Source organism: Suricata suricatta, chromosome X, assembly GCF_006229205.1.
Source record: "Suricata suricatta isolate VVHF042 chromosome X, meerkat_22Aug2017_6uvM2_HiC, whole genome shotgun sequence".
Classification (NCBI taxonomy): Eukaryota; Metazoa; Chordata; class Mammalia; order Carnivora; family Herpestidae; genus Suricata; species Suricata suricatta.
Genome location: NC_043717.1, coordinates 31,902,354 through 31,919,857, shown reverse-complemented (window position 1 = coordinate 31,919,857; position 17,504 = coordinate 31,902,354). Strand labels below are relative to the sequence as shown.

General features: G+C 45.4%; 1 protein-coding gene across 1 annotated transcript; it reads right to left on the bottom strand.

Moving 5' to 3' along the window:
• Positions 1 to 15,732: 15,732 nt before the first annotated feature.
• MID1IP1 (MID1 interacting protein 1) lies at positions 15,733 to 17,498 on the bottom strand. Its single transcript, XM_029929978.1, has one exon. The coding sequence runs from the start codon at positions 17,336 to 17,338 to the stop codon at positions 16,784 to 16,786; it is 555 nt and encodes a 184-aa protein (XP_029785838.1). The 5' UTR covers positions 17,339 to 17,498; the 3' UTR covers positions 15,733 to 16,783.
• Positions 17,499 to 17,504: the final 6 nt, after the last annotated feature.

Here is a 17,504-nt window from a genome sequence, read left to right as displayed (position 1 = left end):
AGATTGAACGTTATAAAGTTATTGGCTTTTCAACTGGGGAAACACCTGATGGAGGGCACATTTCTGAAGTCAGCCTAATGGTGTGAACTCCAGTATCTCTCTTGGGGAGAAGTTTCTGTAAGACGCCCTAATTCACCCTAGGGACAAATGCAAAGAAACAATAATGTCTGCAAACTGCATTTGCCCTGAAAATGGAACCGTGACTTCTTTGCCTTAGGTGATTCAAAAGTCTGATTTGAATATCACAGTGGCTATTTCTCCACATTTTAATCTACATGGTTTAAAAACAAGAGACATTGTCTTTTCAAGTTGAAAAGAATTAAACTCTAATAGGTGCAAACACATGTGAATGAACCGTATTTTGAAAACCATAATGTTCAGAATGAGCACAGATCATTGTAATCCTGAAAATGACCCAAATTAACAGATTGCCCTGCCTGCTGATATAAAGGTGACATTATCACCTGAGCCAAGAAGTAAATCTCACCCACAGGGCCGCTTTCTGATATAACAGTGCCGTCCCTGATGCCATGAACTGTCAACACACGGTGTCCATGATCGCACGGAGTCATAGGCTCACCTCGGAAAGGGAATTTCCAACATAAATAAATAGGATTATTTTCTCCATTGAATGAAGAAATGGCTTCTTGTGGCAAAACGTGTAAATCAACAATGTAGATAATTATTTTATCTTGGAATAGTCATCAGATCTCTGTAACACATTTCAAATGATTGGGTGCTTCCAGGAGAGAAGAATCATTGGTAAGAAATTGACCTTTATGGAGAAAAGGCTAGGATCCCTACCAGACATTATATTAGAGAGTTAGATTCACAGAGACGTCTTTGGAGAAGAAATTAGCTTCCTGAGGTGGGAATGCATCTGGTCTTACAAAACGTCCATATCAAGATGTTTATTTCTACCTTTCTGAGACACGTTTTCTAGAGGGAAGTGTTGAGATCGACTCCTGCTGACCCGTCTTCTCATAGACCTTGGCTCTGACCTTGCACTTGGACTCCTACCCTCTCCTCAATAGCAGGCTTGTCCTGCGCAGCTGTGCCGTGCTCCTCATGGTCTCCTTACCATCATCAGAGGTGCCTTCCATGCCCGTTATGATCTCATCTTCGTTGGTGCCATTTCTCTACCGTTAAGCATCCAAGCCCCGTGCCCCACTTTCCTCTTTTGCTACCAATGCAACACACATTTAAATGGCTGAATGTCCCTATCACTACTGGCTGAAGGGTTTGGAACAGTCTCCATTTCCCAGTGTTCTGCAACTAAAAAACCCCTATCCTTTCCCCAACCTTCCCCCCAAATTGGCATGGTACATCTTGACGGGACTTGGAAATGTTACAACAAATCATTTGCGTTCACTATGGTTTGATTATTGTGCCCTGGGTTTCTAAACCGGAGCAACCCAAGGGGCCTCCTGCTTGGCCAAGACTCTTACAAACGAATAGGAAACTACTCAACCGCACCGCACTTCCCCTGAAGGAACTTTTGTTTGTAGGAAGTTAGAACAGAATTTCTTGGTAATCAAGGAGTTGGTGTAAGTAGGGGCTCCCCCCACCTTTGACACGTGTGCCACCATTGTGGTGCCACAGCTGCGTCACTCAGGGCACACGGGACTATTCACGCGTTAGCAGCCTCCTCCCTGAGTAATACACATCACCCTTGGCTGTCTGTTCTGCCTTGGGTTTGGGGGTGGGGTTTTATGTACACTAAAAAAAAAGCTAAGCAAACCAATCATTTTAAAAGGAGATCACACAAAAATAAACTTCCTCCTGTCACTCCTGCAGAGACCACCAGCAGTCGGGAGAATATTGCATATCCCTGAAGGCCTTTTCTCTATGGGAGATACTATAATACATATATTTTGCCTACCTTGATTTTTAAAAGACATTTGTGAACATGTCAAATTCTGGGAAGTGATCTCCTGCTGTTTCAATTCTTTTTTAACTCTTGCAGCCCCTCGATCCTGCTGCTTTATTAAAACAGATGAATTGATATATACATTCCTTTCACAAAGAAGTTTACACGTCAGAGAGTATATTACTGTAATTTATTGTCATTTTAAGTCCTTTCCATCTCTGTAGTAAAGCCTCACTCACACTTGGGGCTCTTGGAACAGGTCGCATTAGATAATAGCATGCGGCTAAAACGCATTACCAGTGCCCTATGCTGAAATAAAAATGAAAATGGAAAAGTAAGAGAAACTCTGAACGTGGATGCATTTCACAGCGAGGCCAGCAGAACACCTACAATGGGGTCACAATAACATCCCCAAATACCTCACCTTCGAATTTCCTTTATGCGAGACCAAGAAATGAGTCTCTTACTTAAGATCTTGCCATTTCTAGATATTCTATTACACTGATACCTGGGGAAAGAGCATTCCAGAAGAGAGGACTGCAAGAGCAAGAGTCCCAGGGGTGGAACATGTCTTGCAAGTTGAAGGAGAATCGAAGTGGCCGGCATGACTGGGACAGAGCACGCAAGGGGAAGGGTGTGATGGGAGATCAGAGTGGTTGGTGCCAGAGACCATTCCATGCAGAGCCTTAAACGCCTTTGGAAGGACACTGCCTTTTACACTGAGAGGTACTAGGAGTCCTTGCAAAGCTGGCTGAGAAGAGTGGCATGATAGGAGCTCTGTTTCATTAGCATCCATCTGGCTACCAGAGAGAGGAAGGTAGATGCAGAGAGACCCGGCAAGAAGCTACAAATGAATCCAGATGGGACATCACAGTGGCTTGAACCAGCACGGCATCAGTGGAGGTGGTGAGAAGTGGTCAGGTAGTTGGTATTTTCTGAAGACAGAGCCAACAAGACTTCCAGACCTTTTGGATGTGACATATGAGAGAAAGAGGAGTCAAGAGTCCCTCCAAAGCTTGGGCCCGAGCAACTGATGGCGCTGCCGTCAGCTCAGACAGGGCATGGCCGTGGCTGGCTTGGTAGGTGGGTCTAAAACTCAAATCAGTCTTCTGCCTAAAATCTGCTCCTTTGCCTCTGGTGCTTATCTTACAAATTCCACGTGGAACCACTTAATCACTACAGAAAAAAATCCCAAAGGTCACCCATGACTCCTCCCTCTCCATAACCTCCAACCACACCCTCTGATTTCTACTTCCTAGATATCTCTTCTGTCTACCCACTTCTCTCCTCCTTGGCCACTTGGCCAACACCTAATTGGAGGCCACCAACATCGGTCATCTGAATTATTACAAGAGCCTCTGAACTGGCCATGAGTCCACCTCGGATTGAACCATTCACTGAGCTGCAATCCCAGGCTTCATCTGAAAGCACAAGACCTTCCCAGGGCCTGCCTGCCATTTTTTATTGTCCTCAGATAAAGTCCAAATCCTAATGCGTGGGTTTTTTTTTTTTTACTCCTTGTTTTGGAATCATTTCTTTTTATTTAAAAAATGTTTATTTTGAGAGAGAGAGACAGACAGACTAACAGAGAGGGAGGGGCAGAAAGAGAGAGAGAGAGACAATCCTAAGCAGGACTGTCAGTGCAGAGCCGGGCATGGTGCTCCATCTCACAAACACGCAAGATCATGACCTGGGCTGAAATCAAGAGTCAGACGCTTAACCAACTGAGCCATCCAGATGCTCCTGAGATAATTTCTAACTTACAGAAAGGTTGCAAGAATAGTTCAAAAGCTTTCCATATACCCCTCATCCAGATATCTCATTTTACTTCTCTCTTTTTTCTGAATCATTTGAGGGTAAATTGAAACCACAATACCCCTCTCCCACTAAATACTTCAGGGTATATTTTCCTAGGAATGAGAATAACAACCTATAACTGCAATGCAATAATCAGAATCTGAAAATTAACATTTCTGCAACACAATGTAATATACAGACTTTGTTTCAATTTTCCCAATTAAACACGTTATGCCCTTTATAGCAAAAGAGATATAGCTGTTGTCAACATCGCTGGGCCAGGAGCTGGCATTGCTTCTGCTTTTGTGGCATCCTCGTCTGTCACCCTCCCCCATCCCTGCTCTAAGGATCTCAGTCAGACAGCCCCAGAGAATCCATCCCAACCCCATTTTCCCCTGGCGAACCCTCAGAGCTCATCATGGAGGTCACTTTGTCTAAAGGACTGGTCCTCAACCCCAGATCTGGGTAAGAGCCTCTCTTCTGAACTTGCATAGCACCCTGCACCGCCCCCCCCATCACAGCACGTTAAGCTGCACTTTAACTGCCTGTTTATTTGCCTGTTTATTTGACGGCAGGGACTCTGGAATGTTCCCTATCATCACTTAGCACACAGCCCCGTGTCTGGCACATAGTAGGTGTCCAATAAATAGTTACTGAATGAAGCACCACTTCCATGCAAACCTCCTCCTGCATGTTCCCAGGGCCCTGCCTAACTCCGTGCTCTCTCTCTTGGTGCTGCTGGATTGTTTACTACACTTGCTCTTTCCTGTTAGACTGGAAGTTCCTGGAGCCACATCGGAGCTCTTGCATTTGATTCCAGAACACCTTAACACAGAAAGAAGGAAAGAAAGGAGGGGAGGGAGAGAGGAAGAGATCAGGCCTTTTGTTTTAGAACTTTGATCCTTCCCAGTTTGGGTTGAGCAGGTGCAGGCTGTTTTGGAGTCTCTCTCCCAGCCAGTCATCTCCCCACAGCCCACTTCCTGTTTATTCTGCCTTCCAACATCACCCTGGGGGAGGGGAGACCATTCCAGCTCCTTTATCAGCCTTCTCACTCCCTGTGGGCCCCAATTCGGGAATCATTGCTTTGAGGTTGAGTTTATGCTCTTTCAAAGTGTTTGTGAGAGTTATTAACAAGAATCTAAAGCTTCGAGTGTGAATTCTCATCAGTGTATATACTAATAAGCAATGAAGGAAGAAAAAAAAAAACAAAAGAAAAAGAGGACGGGAAAATTCACAGATTAAATAGTCAGAATAGTCTAGAGTTTGGTTGCATTGTCTTATAAAGCCTTAAGGAATAAATCAGGTAAAAGAAAAGACTCTCCTCCTCAAAGGTTTCCTTTTTATTCTTTCCCTGGCCACCCATTTAATTAAGAAACTAGCTAACACTTAATTCAAGATTTTTACAAAATATGATTTAATCACTGTGCTCTCATGAAGACTTGGTTTTCCTTACAACAAATTCTTCAAGCCCTTATTTCAGTATTAGTGAAGATTAGATTTGGCCACGAGCAACAGAAATGGCAGTGGCGTGAAGGAGATAGCTTATTTCTGGCTTCTGAGATCAAAGTTCAGAGGTAGGCCAACCATGACCATCAGAAACTCAGGTCCTATCTCTCCTCTCCTGCGGTTCTAAACACAGTGCTGCCACCTTATTTATTCTCCAATGTGGTTGCTAGAGCTCCAGCCAGCCCATGCTGGTCCATTTCACAGCAAGAAGAAAGGAACAAAGGTCCTCTCCCATCCTTTACTGAGACCTCCTGGAAGTCCGAGGTGAAACTTAGGCTTTCAGCTCATTGGTTAGAACTGTGTCACGTGGTCACCCCTAGCTGCGAGGGAAGCAGAGATTTATAGGCTTTATTTGGGGTAACGATGTTTCCAGGTAAAACTGGGGGAGTCAGGAGAGAACAGGTATTGGGAAACAACAAGCAGTCTTGGGGACAATCTACTCTTCTGTAAAATGAGACTCATAGTCATCCCTCCTTGTAGGGCCCTTGTGAGGAGAAACAGGAGATAATGCATGAGGTTTGCACTAGTGATAGTAGTAGTGACTTCCTTCTCCCCCTGAAGTTCCTTTGAAGAAAGAAGTGTGCACTGAGTGTGCACCGAGTGGTAAATCGTTGCTATTAACTATTAATCCAGTGATGTAGTAACCCCATGTTGCAAAAGGGGAAAGACTCTGAGATTCCAAGAAGCTAATTAAGTGCTCCCCGGAAAGACAGAATGAACTGGTGGAACTGGGGCTAAATCCAGATTCTCTCCTTCGGAAATCTTATCCTCTACCCCAGGGCTAACTTGTCATCCTGCAGTCAGAACTGGGAGTATGAGCAGCCAGGGTGAGGACATCACTAATCAGAAGGATCTGCACACCAGGATCTGTCATTCATTGCTGGGGAGGAGGTAAATGGTAAAACCACTGTGGAAAGCTCTTCGGGAGTTTCTTATGAAGTTCAACATACACTGGGGGCACCTGGGTGGCTCAGTCGGTTAAGCGTCCGGCTCTTGATCTAGGCTCAGGTCATGATCTCACAGTTTGTGAGTTCGAGCCCCACGTTGGGCTCTGAGCTGGTGGTGCAGAGCCTGTTTGTAATTCTCAATCTCCCTCTCTCTCTCCGCTCCTCCCTCACTCTCTGTCTCTCTCTCTCAAAATAATAAAGAAAAATAATAATAAAAATAAATAATAAAAAAATAATAAACTTGAAAAAAATTGAGGCTCCTGGGTGGCTCAGTTAGTTAAGCATCCAACTTCGACTCAGGTCATGATCTCACAGTTCATGAGTCTGAGCCCTGCGTAAGGCTCTGTGCTGACAGCTCTGAGCTTGGAACCTACATTAGAATCTGTGTCCCCCTCTCTCTGCACCTCTCCCCCACCTCTCTCTCAAAAATGAATAAACATAAAAAAAATAAAGTTAAACATATACCTATCTTATGAACTAGCAATACCATTCCTGTGCATTTATCAAAAGAAAGGGCTTCAACTAGAATGTTCTTTTTAACTTTATTAATAAAAGCTAAAATAAATAAATTTAAAAATGGAACCAACCTAAATGTCCGTTCACAGGAAAACAGATGAACAAAATACGAACATTTATGAGCTAGAAGTGAACCGCTTACTGATGTATGCAGGAGTGTGGCTGAATCTCAGAAATATTACATTGAATGAGAGAAGCCAGACCCCAAAGATCACCAATCATATAATATTGTGTGATTCAATTTATATGAAGTTCAAGAACCAGCCAAATTACATATGAGGATAGAAATCCGCATAGCAGTTGCTTGGGTCCTGGAGGAGAGGGCGCCAGAAGGAGCCTGGGGAAGCCTGTAGCGTGATGGGAACCCTGTGTACCTTTACTGAGGTGCCACTTAACATCGGTGTGTGCACGTGTCAGGATTCGCACACATCACAAAATAGCTCTAGAAGGGAAAGAAGCGAGAAACAAATAAAAGCCACCTGGGTGGCTTAGTCGGTTGAGCATCTGGCTTTGGTTCAGGTCATGATCTCACGGTTCGTGGGTTCGAGCCCCGTGTCGAGCTCTGTGCTGACAGCTAGCTCAGAGCCTGGAGCTTGCTTCCAATTCCATGTCTCCTCTCTCTCTGCGCCTCCCCTGTTTGGGCTCTGTTTCTCTCAAAAATAAATAAACATTTTTGAAAAATTGTTTTTTAAATGGGGAGAGAGGGAGCGCAAGATCTTAACCACAAAATCCATGATAAAGACAGCCGCTATATTTGAAGTAAGCCCTCCTAGCTCTCCGGTGGCCACGCCCACAACTAGGGTCTATGTATGCAGGGCTACTGTCTCCAAGATTAGAGCTGAAGAGAAAAATAAAGTGTCTTTCACAAAAGATGGCGAAAAGAACTTTTCAATACTGTTCTCAACGAGTTTTTGTGTTCAAAATTCTATATTCCAGCCAGCCCAAGGCAGTGAATGCATTAAGTCTCAAGAGTCTAACCTTTTTGTTTTCTGGCCACATGCTCCAGGCTTGCGAGTTTCTGTTTCCTATTGCTCCTGGAACAAATTCCCACAAACTTAGCCACTTGAGACAATGCAAAATTATCGTCTTAACGGTTCTGGAAGTCAGAAGTCTAAAACAGGGCTCACTGGGCTAAAACCAAGGTGTTCGAAGGGCTATGTGCTTTCTGGAAGCTCTCGGCACAATCTGTTTCCTTACCTTTTCCAGCTTCTAGAGACTGCCTGCGCTTTTCTGGCTCATGACCCCTTTCTCCATCTTCAAAGTCGGCAAGGGCAAATCTTGACTTTTCCATGCCTGGTCACTCTGACCCTTGGACACTTTGGCGTCCTACTTCCATTTTTCTTTAAATATTTTAAATGTTTTATTTATTTTTGAGAGAGAGAGAGAGAGAGAGAGAGAGAGAGGGATCCAAAGCAGGCTCCAGGCTCCGAGCTGTCAGCACAGAGCCCGACGCTGGGCTCAAACTCACGAACGTGAGATTATGACCCGAGCCAAAGTCAGATGCTCAACAGACTGAGCCACCCAGGCTCCTCCTCCTACTTCCATTTTTAAAGACCTTTGTGATTACACTGAGCCCATCTGGATGACCCAGGATAAATTCTCCATCTGAAGGTCAGGCGATTAGGCACCTTCATTCCAGCTACAACCATCATCACCCCTTACCATGTAAGGGGACCCATTCACAGGTTTGAATGTGACGAGGACACAAACATCTCTGGGGACCCATCACTGTGCCCAGCAAGCTGAGCTTTCACTATAAAATGTCACTTCGAATCCTTCTCCACACCAGCCATCAAGTCAACGTTTCCAAAGGATCCAGGTGTGTTAGACACTGTTACTCAGGCAAATGTGGTAAAATGGACCCCCATCCTATAGAATTACACTCCATTTTCAATTGTTTGCACCTAGTTCTACAATCTCATGAAATTTGGATAAAGGTCTCAGTTCCAGGGATCTGCTGCTGTGTAACACACCCCTTAGTGGCCTCAGAGAATGAAAATATTTTGCAACACAGGGCCTGAGTGGCTCATTCAGTTAAGCGTCCGACTTCTGCTCATGTCATAATCTCGCGGTTCGTGAGTTCGAGCCCCGGCTTCAGGCTCTGTGTTGACAGTTCAGAGCCTGGAGCCTGCTTCCGATTCTATGTCTCCCTCTCTCTCTGCCCCTCCCCTGCTTGTGCTCTCTCTCTCCAAAATAAATAAAAACATAAAAAAATAAATAAAATGTTTTGCAATGCAAGTCTGCGACGTGGACAGGGCGCGATGTGGGCAGCTTGTCTCTGCTTCACCTGGCATCAGCTGGAGCGGCTCAAAGGCTGGGGGCTAGAATCAATCAAAGGGTCACTCATGTGGTTGGCAGTGAGGTGCCAGCTGCTGGCTGTGACCTCAGCGAGTCTGTCAGCGGGAACACCCACAGGTGACCTCTCCATGTGGCCGGGGCTCCCTCACGGCACTGCAGCTGGGCTCCAAGGCTGAGCGTCTCAACAAACATCCGTGCATCTCACACAAGAGGAGCACGTATCGCCCTTTAGGGCCTGGCCTTGGAGGTGACAGACACCTTTGATCAAGGCAGCCACAGAGTACCCCCCCCAAATTCAGGGTGAGGAAAGGGAGATTCTACCCCTTGCTAGAAGGAGGCAAGGCTATGGAAGGGTATTTGGGGCCAGAAATAACTTTGCAACCTTTTTTAGAAAACGCAGCTTCTCTGCCAATTTTTCATTTCTTCTCTTCATTTTAAGTCTCTTTCTTTTATTCTATTTGTCTCCCTTATACAATTGTCCCCCTTGACCTTGTTTCTTTTCTTTTTTTTTTTTTTTTGGCCACCCACTCCTTCTAGATGGAAATAAGGCCAACCATGAGTTGGCAAACCATAGTTTCCTAAGGTGATAGGAAACGGTGACAGCACATCCACGGAGGGGCATCTCATTGCTGGAATCGGGGGATTGTTCGGCCATTTTACACTGGCAAAAATGACAATTTCATATGCTTCAACCTAATATTTGCTGCCTCTCTAGTCAGAGAAAAAGGTGCCAACCTTCAATCCAAAGAAAACGAGGGGCACCTGGGTGGCTCAGTCGATTAAGTGTCCGACTCTTGCCTCCGGCTCAGGTCATGATCTCACAGTTCGTGAGTTCGAGCCCCACATCTGGCTCTGTGCGGACCCTGCAGAGCCTGTTTAGGATTCTCTTTCTCTCGCTCTCTGCCCCTCCCCTGCTCGCATTCTCTCTCCCTCTCTCAAAATGAATAAATAAACTGAAAGAAATTGTTTTTAAAAATCTTTAAGAACCACAAATAAATAAAAATAAAAATAAATTTTAAAAAGAGAGAAGGATTGCTTCCCCACTCAGGCTTCCAAGGGGTGGTAGTGACCCGAAACACACATTGTCTTTCTCCATCACTGCCCTTATCACGCTGACCCAGGAATGGTACGGTGAGATCTGGTAAATTTGGAAAGACTCAATTCGGCAGGCTTGTCTTGGCACCTCCCTGTTTCTACTTAGGCCAAACTGGTTCCATGGAGTCGGCCTTTTCCTGTGCTTTCAAACCCACTGGTTGGAATGGGAGATTAGTGTCAAGATTCCTCCCAGCCCCCAACACTTGGGGGAAATCTCTAAATTTCTGGCATTCTCCCTGCAAACATTTAAGCTATGAGGAAACTGTCAGCAAGTACTTATCACAACAGAAACTAAATTATACCCTCAAAGCATCAATGAGTTACAGGCTGCAATGTCAGTTAGATGTCACGAAATACTACAGCTTGTTTTGAATGACCACGGCACACTAACCGCACGCCGCATTCTACACATAGTTTGGCTGCTATAGTACACACACGTGTTCTTTCACAACGCACATGTTTCATTAAAAAAAAAAAAAGCAGGGCTTAAAATGATTATCCCATTGTGAACGACTGGAACATTTTAAATACCTTGGTCACAACCAACAATGTGGCACTTTCGTTTTCATCTTTGCTTGACTACCAAACAGGAAATCTCCTCAATTAGATGTCTGCTAAGAAGAAAAAAAAAAACCATGCCATTATCCAAGGACACAGCAAGTTCTGTCAGGTATTTCAACATGGTGGAAGAGCAGTGAGGTTTTAATTGGCCCTGTTGAGCTCACCCACAAGCTACAACATTCTTTACCTCAGCAGTGTGGTATTCAAAAGGTAAAAAAAAAAAAAAAAAAACTACAAAGTTAGTTTCTACCTTTGAAAACATCAAATGAATCATGTTCGGTTTCATCCTGTTAACTGAACGTTCGTTGATAAAAGCGCACATTGGAATTGAAAAGTAAAACAGAGTCTAGAAAACACCCCACCCCCAAAATTGTTTATTTAGCTAAAATAAAGAGCTGGGCTCCGAGCTCCGCGTTTTGCGAGTAATTTCGCAGTCTTCTCTACTGTGCTCGAAAGCACTTTCTCCAGACAATCCAAGGACAGACAGAAAGTTGCCGTCTATAACCCTGGTCTTAACTAAATGATACAAAAAAAACTTTCTCCAGGCAAAATTCTTACCAGTTTGGGCTTATTGAAGTAGGGCACACCGGCAGATGTACTTTAGAACTGCTAGGCAAAGCATTCTGAAACAATAGACAAAGAAGTAGTCAAATATAAGAAAAAGAATTGGAAGGTCAAAAAAAAAAACAAAACCCGAGAACGTTCCCCTGAATACAGAGAATGCCAAAACAGGAAGGGCTGATGAGACACTTGTGGTTTCAGTGGGTCTTGTTTAGACAGATGCACAACTATTAGTTTTCTGCTTTAACTTGACCAAGGCTTTTGACATTAAAGAGAAAACAGCTAACGCAGTAATTAACAACAACAACAACAACAACAACAACAGATGAAAGAAAATATGAAGAGGCGAAATCTTCACGGTTTGTATGGAGGGCGTATCCATTTGGGTATTTGCTGTAATCAGCACCATTCAAGCCCTGAATAGCAAGCAGCTGGAAAAGCTCTGTGTACAGATGTGCTTTTCCTTTCCCTTAACCAACATTTCATTAATTAAATAACATTCTTTCAATGGAGCAGGGAGACTCCTGAGGAATGTGGGCAACATGGAGAAAAACCTAGAATCCTCAGTTGCCAACACTGCAAGGGATTTTAAGGCTTGAGCTGCTTTCACATCTTATTTCCTTTCCGTAGCCTTTCAAACCCTTTGAAACCCAGGGGGCCCTCCCGTCTCCATTCCGTCCCCTTATCTTTCCCCGTTCCAGCTCCATCCTTGAACCATCCAGTTTGCATCCAAGCCCCGTCCGTCATCCAAGCATGTCCACCATCAGGAGAATAAACTCAGGACAAGGGTCTAGGAAGTCCCTGGAATGGGCTCAGGGCCATTTGGATGAGGAACTCTGGGACCCCAGGTCCCCCAGGTGGTCTAGAAAGAGGAGCACACAAGCTCTGGGCATGCCCTTGGCTCTGAGGCCTCCTGGCCTCAGGGAGTCACAGGCCGTACAGAGACCAACATGGGGACGCTCTAAAATGGGGGACCCAGGGAAGGAGCCCTGGTTGCATGAGACAAAGGATGATATTGGCTTCCAGATACAAAAATGCTTACCGGTAATATACTATCATTATTTCCACCACTTACCAGAAAGTTCTACACAGTTCCAAATGAACTAACTGGAGATGTAATAAGGTGTTTAGAGTAACTCAGGAACAACCTTTAAATTTCCCCGAGTTACTAAAAAAAAAAAAAAAAAAAAAAAAAATCAGACCTGACCTTACAAGAAAAAATAAATAACTTTAAGTTTAAATTATTTTGATAATTAAAGCAATTTAGCCTTGATCAGAAACTACACAAAGTTTGAAATTTTAAAAAGACTAATTATTAATTTTAAGAGACCACTCCAATAGTCCACATGTTTCAAGTCTTCATGAGCTTCTGGTCCAGATTATTTTTATCTGTTGGAGGTAAAATTTAGGGAAAAACCTTCCTTCTGTCATCATTTCATTCGAAACTCTTCAAAATAAATCACACAAGGACATAATGGTTGGCATCCATGTACTAGATGTCAAATAAAAAGATAGTTACCTTTTTTTAAATAAATGGTATGTAGGGGTGCCTGGGTGGCTGAGTCCGTTGGGCTTACGATTCATGGGTTCGAACCCCACATTGGGGTCTGCAGATACCGCAGAGCCTGGAGCTTGCTTTGGATTCTGTGTCTCCCTTTCTCTCTGCCCCTCCCCCGCTCACACTGTCTCCGTCTCCCTCAAAAATAAATAAATCATTAAAAAAATATGAGTAAAAATAAAGGTATGTGAGATTTGAGCCCTCGATCCACCAGAACTGTGTCCAATTTGCAACAAGAACCAGAGACTCAGGGGAGAAGGCAGGGGGAGGACCCAGGGAGACACTATTGCCCAAATGATTTTTGCTCAGCAACTAAAAATAAGGGGAAATGATGAGGCATGCGCAAATGACGACTGTTGTTTTTTAAGAAATTCTGTATGGAAAACAATTTGACAATAAAATATTATGAAAAAAAATAAAATAAAGTGTTAACATGAAAAAAAAAAAAAGAAATTGTTGACCCTAGGCTAGTTTTCACGTTGATCCAAACAATCATAATCCCAGCTGCTTTCCAACAATTGGGTTCAAGTTCAGAGAAAGAGTAAATGAGGCCAGACCACTAAGGAACGCTATGTAAATGTAAAACATGAAAGATCCCACGTGAGCAAAGCAGAAAGCTGTTTTTTAGAGGCAAAAGCAGGCCTTCTCGAAGGCTTTGGTGTGAGATTTTGATGGAGAAAAATCTCGTCAAAGGTAAATATCTGGAGTGTCATCAATTCCGATCTGAGCTGGTCCGTTTTGCCTGGTTCATCTGCCTGCGCCTTCCCTGTGGTCACAAACCGCCACAGAGAAGGCGCTAGCAGACATCCATGATCTCTTTGAGGGAGCTGCTACCCGTTATTTGCAACTTAAAAAATCTACCAAGTATTGGAGCTTCCTCAGGAAAGACCTTCTGAAAATAAAGTCACTCGATCAGTTTACCTCAGAATTCAAGCCGAATTTAAATAGCTTGAGAAGTTGAGGCGCCTGGGTGGCTCCAATGTCCGACTTCAGCTCAGGTTCATGGATCTCACAGTTCCTGGGTTCGAGTCCTGCATTGGGCTCTGTGCTGACGGGTCAGAGCCTGAAGCCTGCTTCCGATTCTGTGTCTCCCTCTCTCTCTGCCCCTCCCCCACTCGTGGTCTGTCTTCCTCTCACTCAAAAAGTAAACATTAAAAAAACGTTTGCTTTAATGTTAAATAGCTTGAGAAGTTATACTGGATCAATCTGTTGCGGATTTGGCCTTGCTTTGTCTGATCAACTGATCTTGAACAAAACAGTAGTTACTATCAGTGGGCTAGTAGTTATTGAGCCTGGGAAACCTTACTGGTTCACAGACACACACAAAAAACCCAATCCTCTTTAACAGTGATCGTTATGATGCCTAGCGCAGAATCACTACTTACGTATAAAAATACCCTTATATGAAATACTATTTTCCAAAATAAAGTTAAAATTGATAAAACTTACAGTTTGGTTTGGTTATCTGTGTTCTATATACCAAAAGAATATTCTGAAAACAACTTGTAGTTAGCACCTCCTAAAATCCCGGCATATTATCTACGCCTTTTTGCTTTGAATTCAGGTTCTCCCTGGAGACTGAGAAAGGAGAGTTGACGTGCTGTTTTAGGGATGTGACGCAAAGTATGTTCTCCATGCTTCACACACTCTTGGAGAGGCGAGGGGGTCCAGGGGGACACGAACCTACATTTAGAGCAAGAGAGACAGCTGGAAGTCTCCCTTCAGCCATCCCTAAAGAAACTTCGAGCCAGGCATTCAACATATCATCTTACGTAATCCTCACTGCAACTCCACAAAGTACACATTGTGTTATTAGTATCCCTAATTTCAAATGTGGCAACAAGCGTGGATGATTAAATACTCCTAGTTAATAAGTAGTAACAGGAGGATTTGAACACACCACTTTCTGGTTCCAAAGTCTTGGTGTTTCTTTCCACCAGTGGCTTCTGTAGTTTCTTTCCTTTATTTGTTGCTTTGCACTTTGATATTTTCAAGGGAATACAAAGCCAGAGGCTGTATACCTTGCCTGGGGTGCTGGTCCCCCGTATCTTTACATATTAATGATTAACTTTCTCTGGCAAAGGCAGGCTTGACACTTTCCCATTTTTTCAAGGCTGCTGAAAGCTGATAATAGACTTGAGCGGCCCCCACTACAGAAAACGTTTTGTTTGTACTGCAAGATTCTATGTATTTTAAATTCAGGCTCAAGATTAAAAACTGAAGTTGACCCAGACCCTTAATCCCCCCAAAAGAAAGGAAGAAGAAAGAAAGAAAGAAAGAAAGAAAGAAAGAAAGAAAGAAAGAAAGAAAGAAAGGAAGGAAGGAAGGAAGGAAGGAAGGAAGGAAGGAAGGAAGGAAGGAAGGAAGGAAGGAAGGAAATGCAAAGCATCATCCCAGGAAAGCATCATCATGGCTTCTAAGAGGTGGTCCCCAGGGTCCCTCCCGCAGCCTTGCTCAGATCTGCTGTCCACGCCTGCAGGCTGGCTCATCGGAAAGCTCCAAGTATTGCTGGGCACTATGTAGTGAAACTTAGCACTGCCCTGGGAACTAGTGAAAAGAGGCCGCGGCGCAGTTACAGCACATTTCAGTACCTCCTAAGATCGACAGGAAAGTTTGTAAATAAAGACCTGCATGGTGCGTGCACGAGTATGAGCTGGTGTTTCTTTTCTGATTTTTCACTTCTCAGCAGCCAAGTGAAATTTCTGCCTCTGAAATTAGTTTACTCGCCTCTAAACACTTCAGTCTGCGCTTGGGCTTCTTAAAATGTTTAAGCACTGCACAAAGCGGGTCGAGGGGGTTGAAAAATATATGTACCTTCCCAGATACTTTGAATATCTATGAACTTCTTCTTGAGGTGTTATGGGCCTCTCGGGGCCCTGAATTACAAGTCAAAAGCTTGGAAGTGAATCTTGTTGGTAGCTACTTCCCAAACCAAACTGAATACTTACAGAGCCGATTAGCCACCACTCTGGAATACCAGAGAGGAAATTAAGTTTACTTTTGCTAAAAAAAAAATAAATAAATAAATTGAATTTATTTTTATTTCACTACAAGGCCATTGGCGGGCAGATGAAAAAGCAACAAACTTTTGTAGTTTCGTTAACACATTTGCTTTCTTTATTTTAGAATATAGTCTACATCTGGATTAAAAAACGTTTTAAATAAATTTAAGACATATAACAACAGTGGAACCCTTCATCATTCTACGTACAACACGGATAGAATGTCAGTTGGCTCCATTTCGGATAAGTCCACTTTCTCATAATAACATTATTATTTTCACTGGCTGAGCGGCAAGCTTCGTACAAGCTGGCGCGGTGCCAGCTAACACACACTAGGGTGGGGGCGGGGAGGGCTGGGAACCGAGGGGGCAGGGGGTGCCACAGGACAACTGTACAGTGTAACAGAAAATCATTAATCACCTAGTACCGGTTACCGACAGACAGTGCTGTTTGTGCGCTTATCACAATGGAATCGCCGAAGTTTCAGAACAAGGAGAGTCGAAATACTTTAAGACAGGGCCGCTGAAGAAATAGTGCAAACAGGAAAACTGATGCAATCCTAGCAACGCCGCGGCCTCTAGCAGCCCAACGGCAGGGCAGGGCGGGCCGAGGCTGCGTGCCCCGCCTTCCCCAGCGCCCGGCTCTGGGGCGGCGCTCCCAAGTGTGGCAACCCCGCGCCGCGCCCGGCAAGGCCCCTTCTCCACTCGTCTCCCCCAGAAAGAACAGAAAAGAAACTCCAAGAAAGGCACAGGCTGAATGCAGGGCGTCACCCAGTCCCATTCCCACTAACGTAAAACACAGTCTCCCCCAACCCGCTGGCGGGGGATGGGAAGGTCTTTGACCCCCCAACCCGGACTCCCATCACCACCTTCCTCTTCTCTTCCCAAAGAGGCCCCTTCCTCCAGGCGGCCCCGCCGCGCCCCCTGCACATAACGCAGCACCCTCCCCCCAGCCTAACTTTGCAGTCCTCCCAAGCCCTTCGCGCCCTACAGCCAGAAAGAAAACAGCTTTGAGGGAAAGAGGGTGAGAGATGGGGCCGGTAAGGGTGCTGGACAGGCGGGGGCGTCCCGCCTCAGTGGCCCCAATTGCTGAAGCCGATCTCCTGCTTGTATCTGTTGGTGAGGATGTTGGCTTTGCGCGTGAGTTTGGAGAGAACAGTGTGCAGCCCGCGCAGGTGGTAGTGGAACTGCTGTTCCAGGTCCTCCTCGCCGGCTTCCGCGCCCTCCAGGTGGCTCAGGTCCACCAGGATGTCCTTGGACTTCCAGGCGTTGCTCTCTTCACTCCCTGCCGCCGGCGGCGGCGGCTGGTGCAGGACCCCCCACTCGATGTCGTTGCGGATGGACTTGAGCAGCACGTAGTGGCTGTACATGTCCCGGGAGGGCGCGAAAAAGCTGCCATTGGCGCTGCCCGGGCCGGGGGCCGGGGGCGTGCGCTCCTCCAGGCAGCCGCCACTGCCTCCCACCTCCACGCCGACATCGCTGTCCAGCCCGGGCTCGGCCAGGGGCACGTCGCGCAGCAGGCTGGGCACCATCACCGTCTGGTCCATGTTGTTCACCGCGCCGATGAAGCGGTTCATGGCATTAAAGAGCGAGTGCTTCTGGTTGTAGGTGTCGCAGATCTGCATCATGGTGGCCGGGCGGCCGCCGAGGCACGGGGTGGCCGGCTGGAGCGACGGGCTGCTCGCCTCCACGCGCTTTCCGAGGCCCGCGCCGGGAGCCTGGCTAGAGCCGGTGCGCGGGGATGCCCGGCTCCTGCTCCGCCCTCTCCAACTCTCGTCTCGCGCGCAGCCCGGC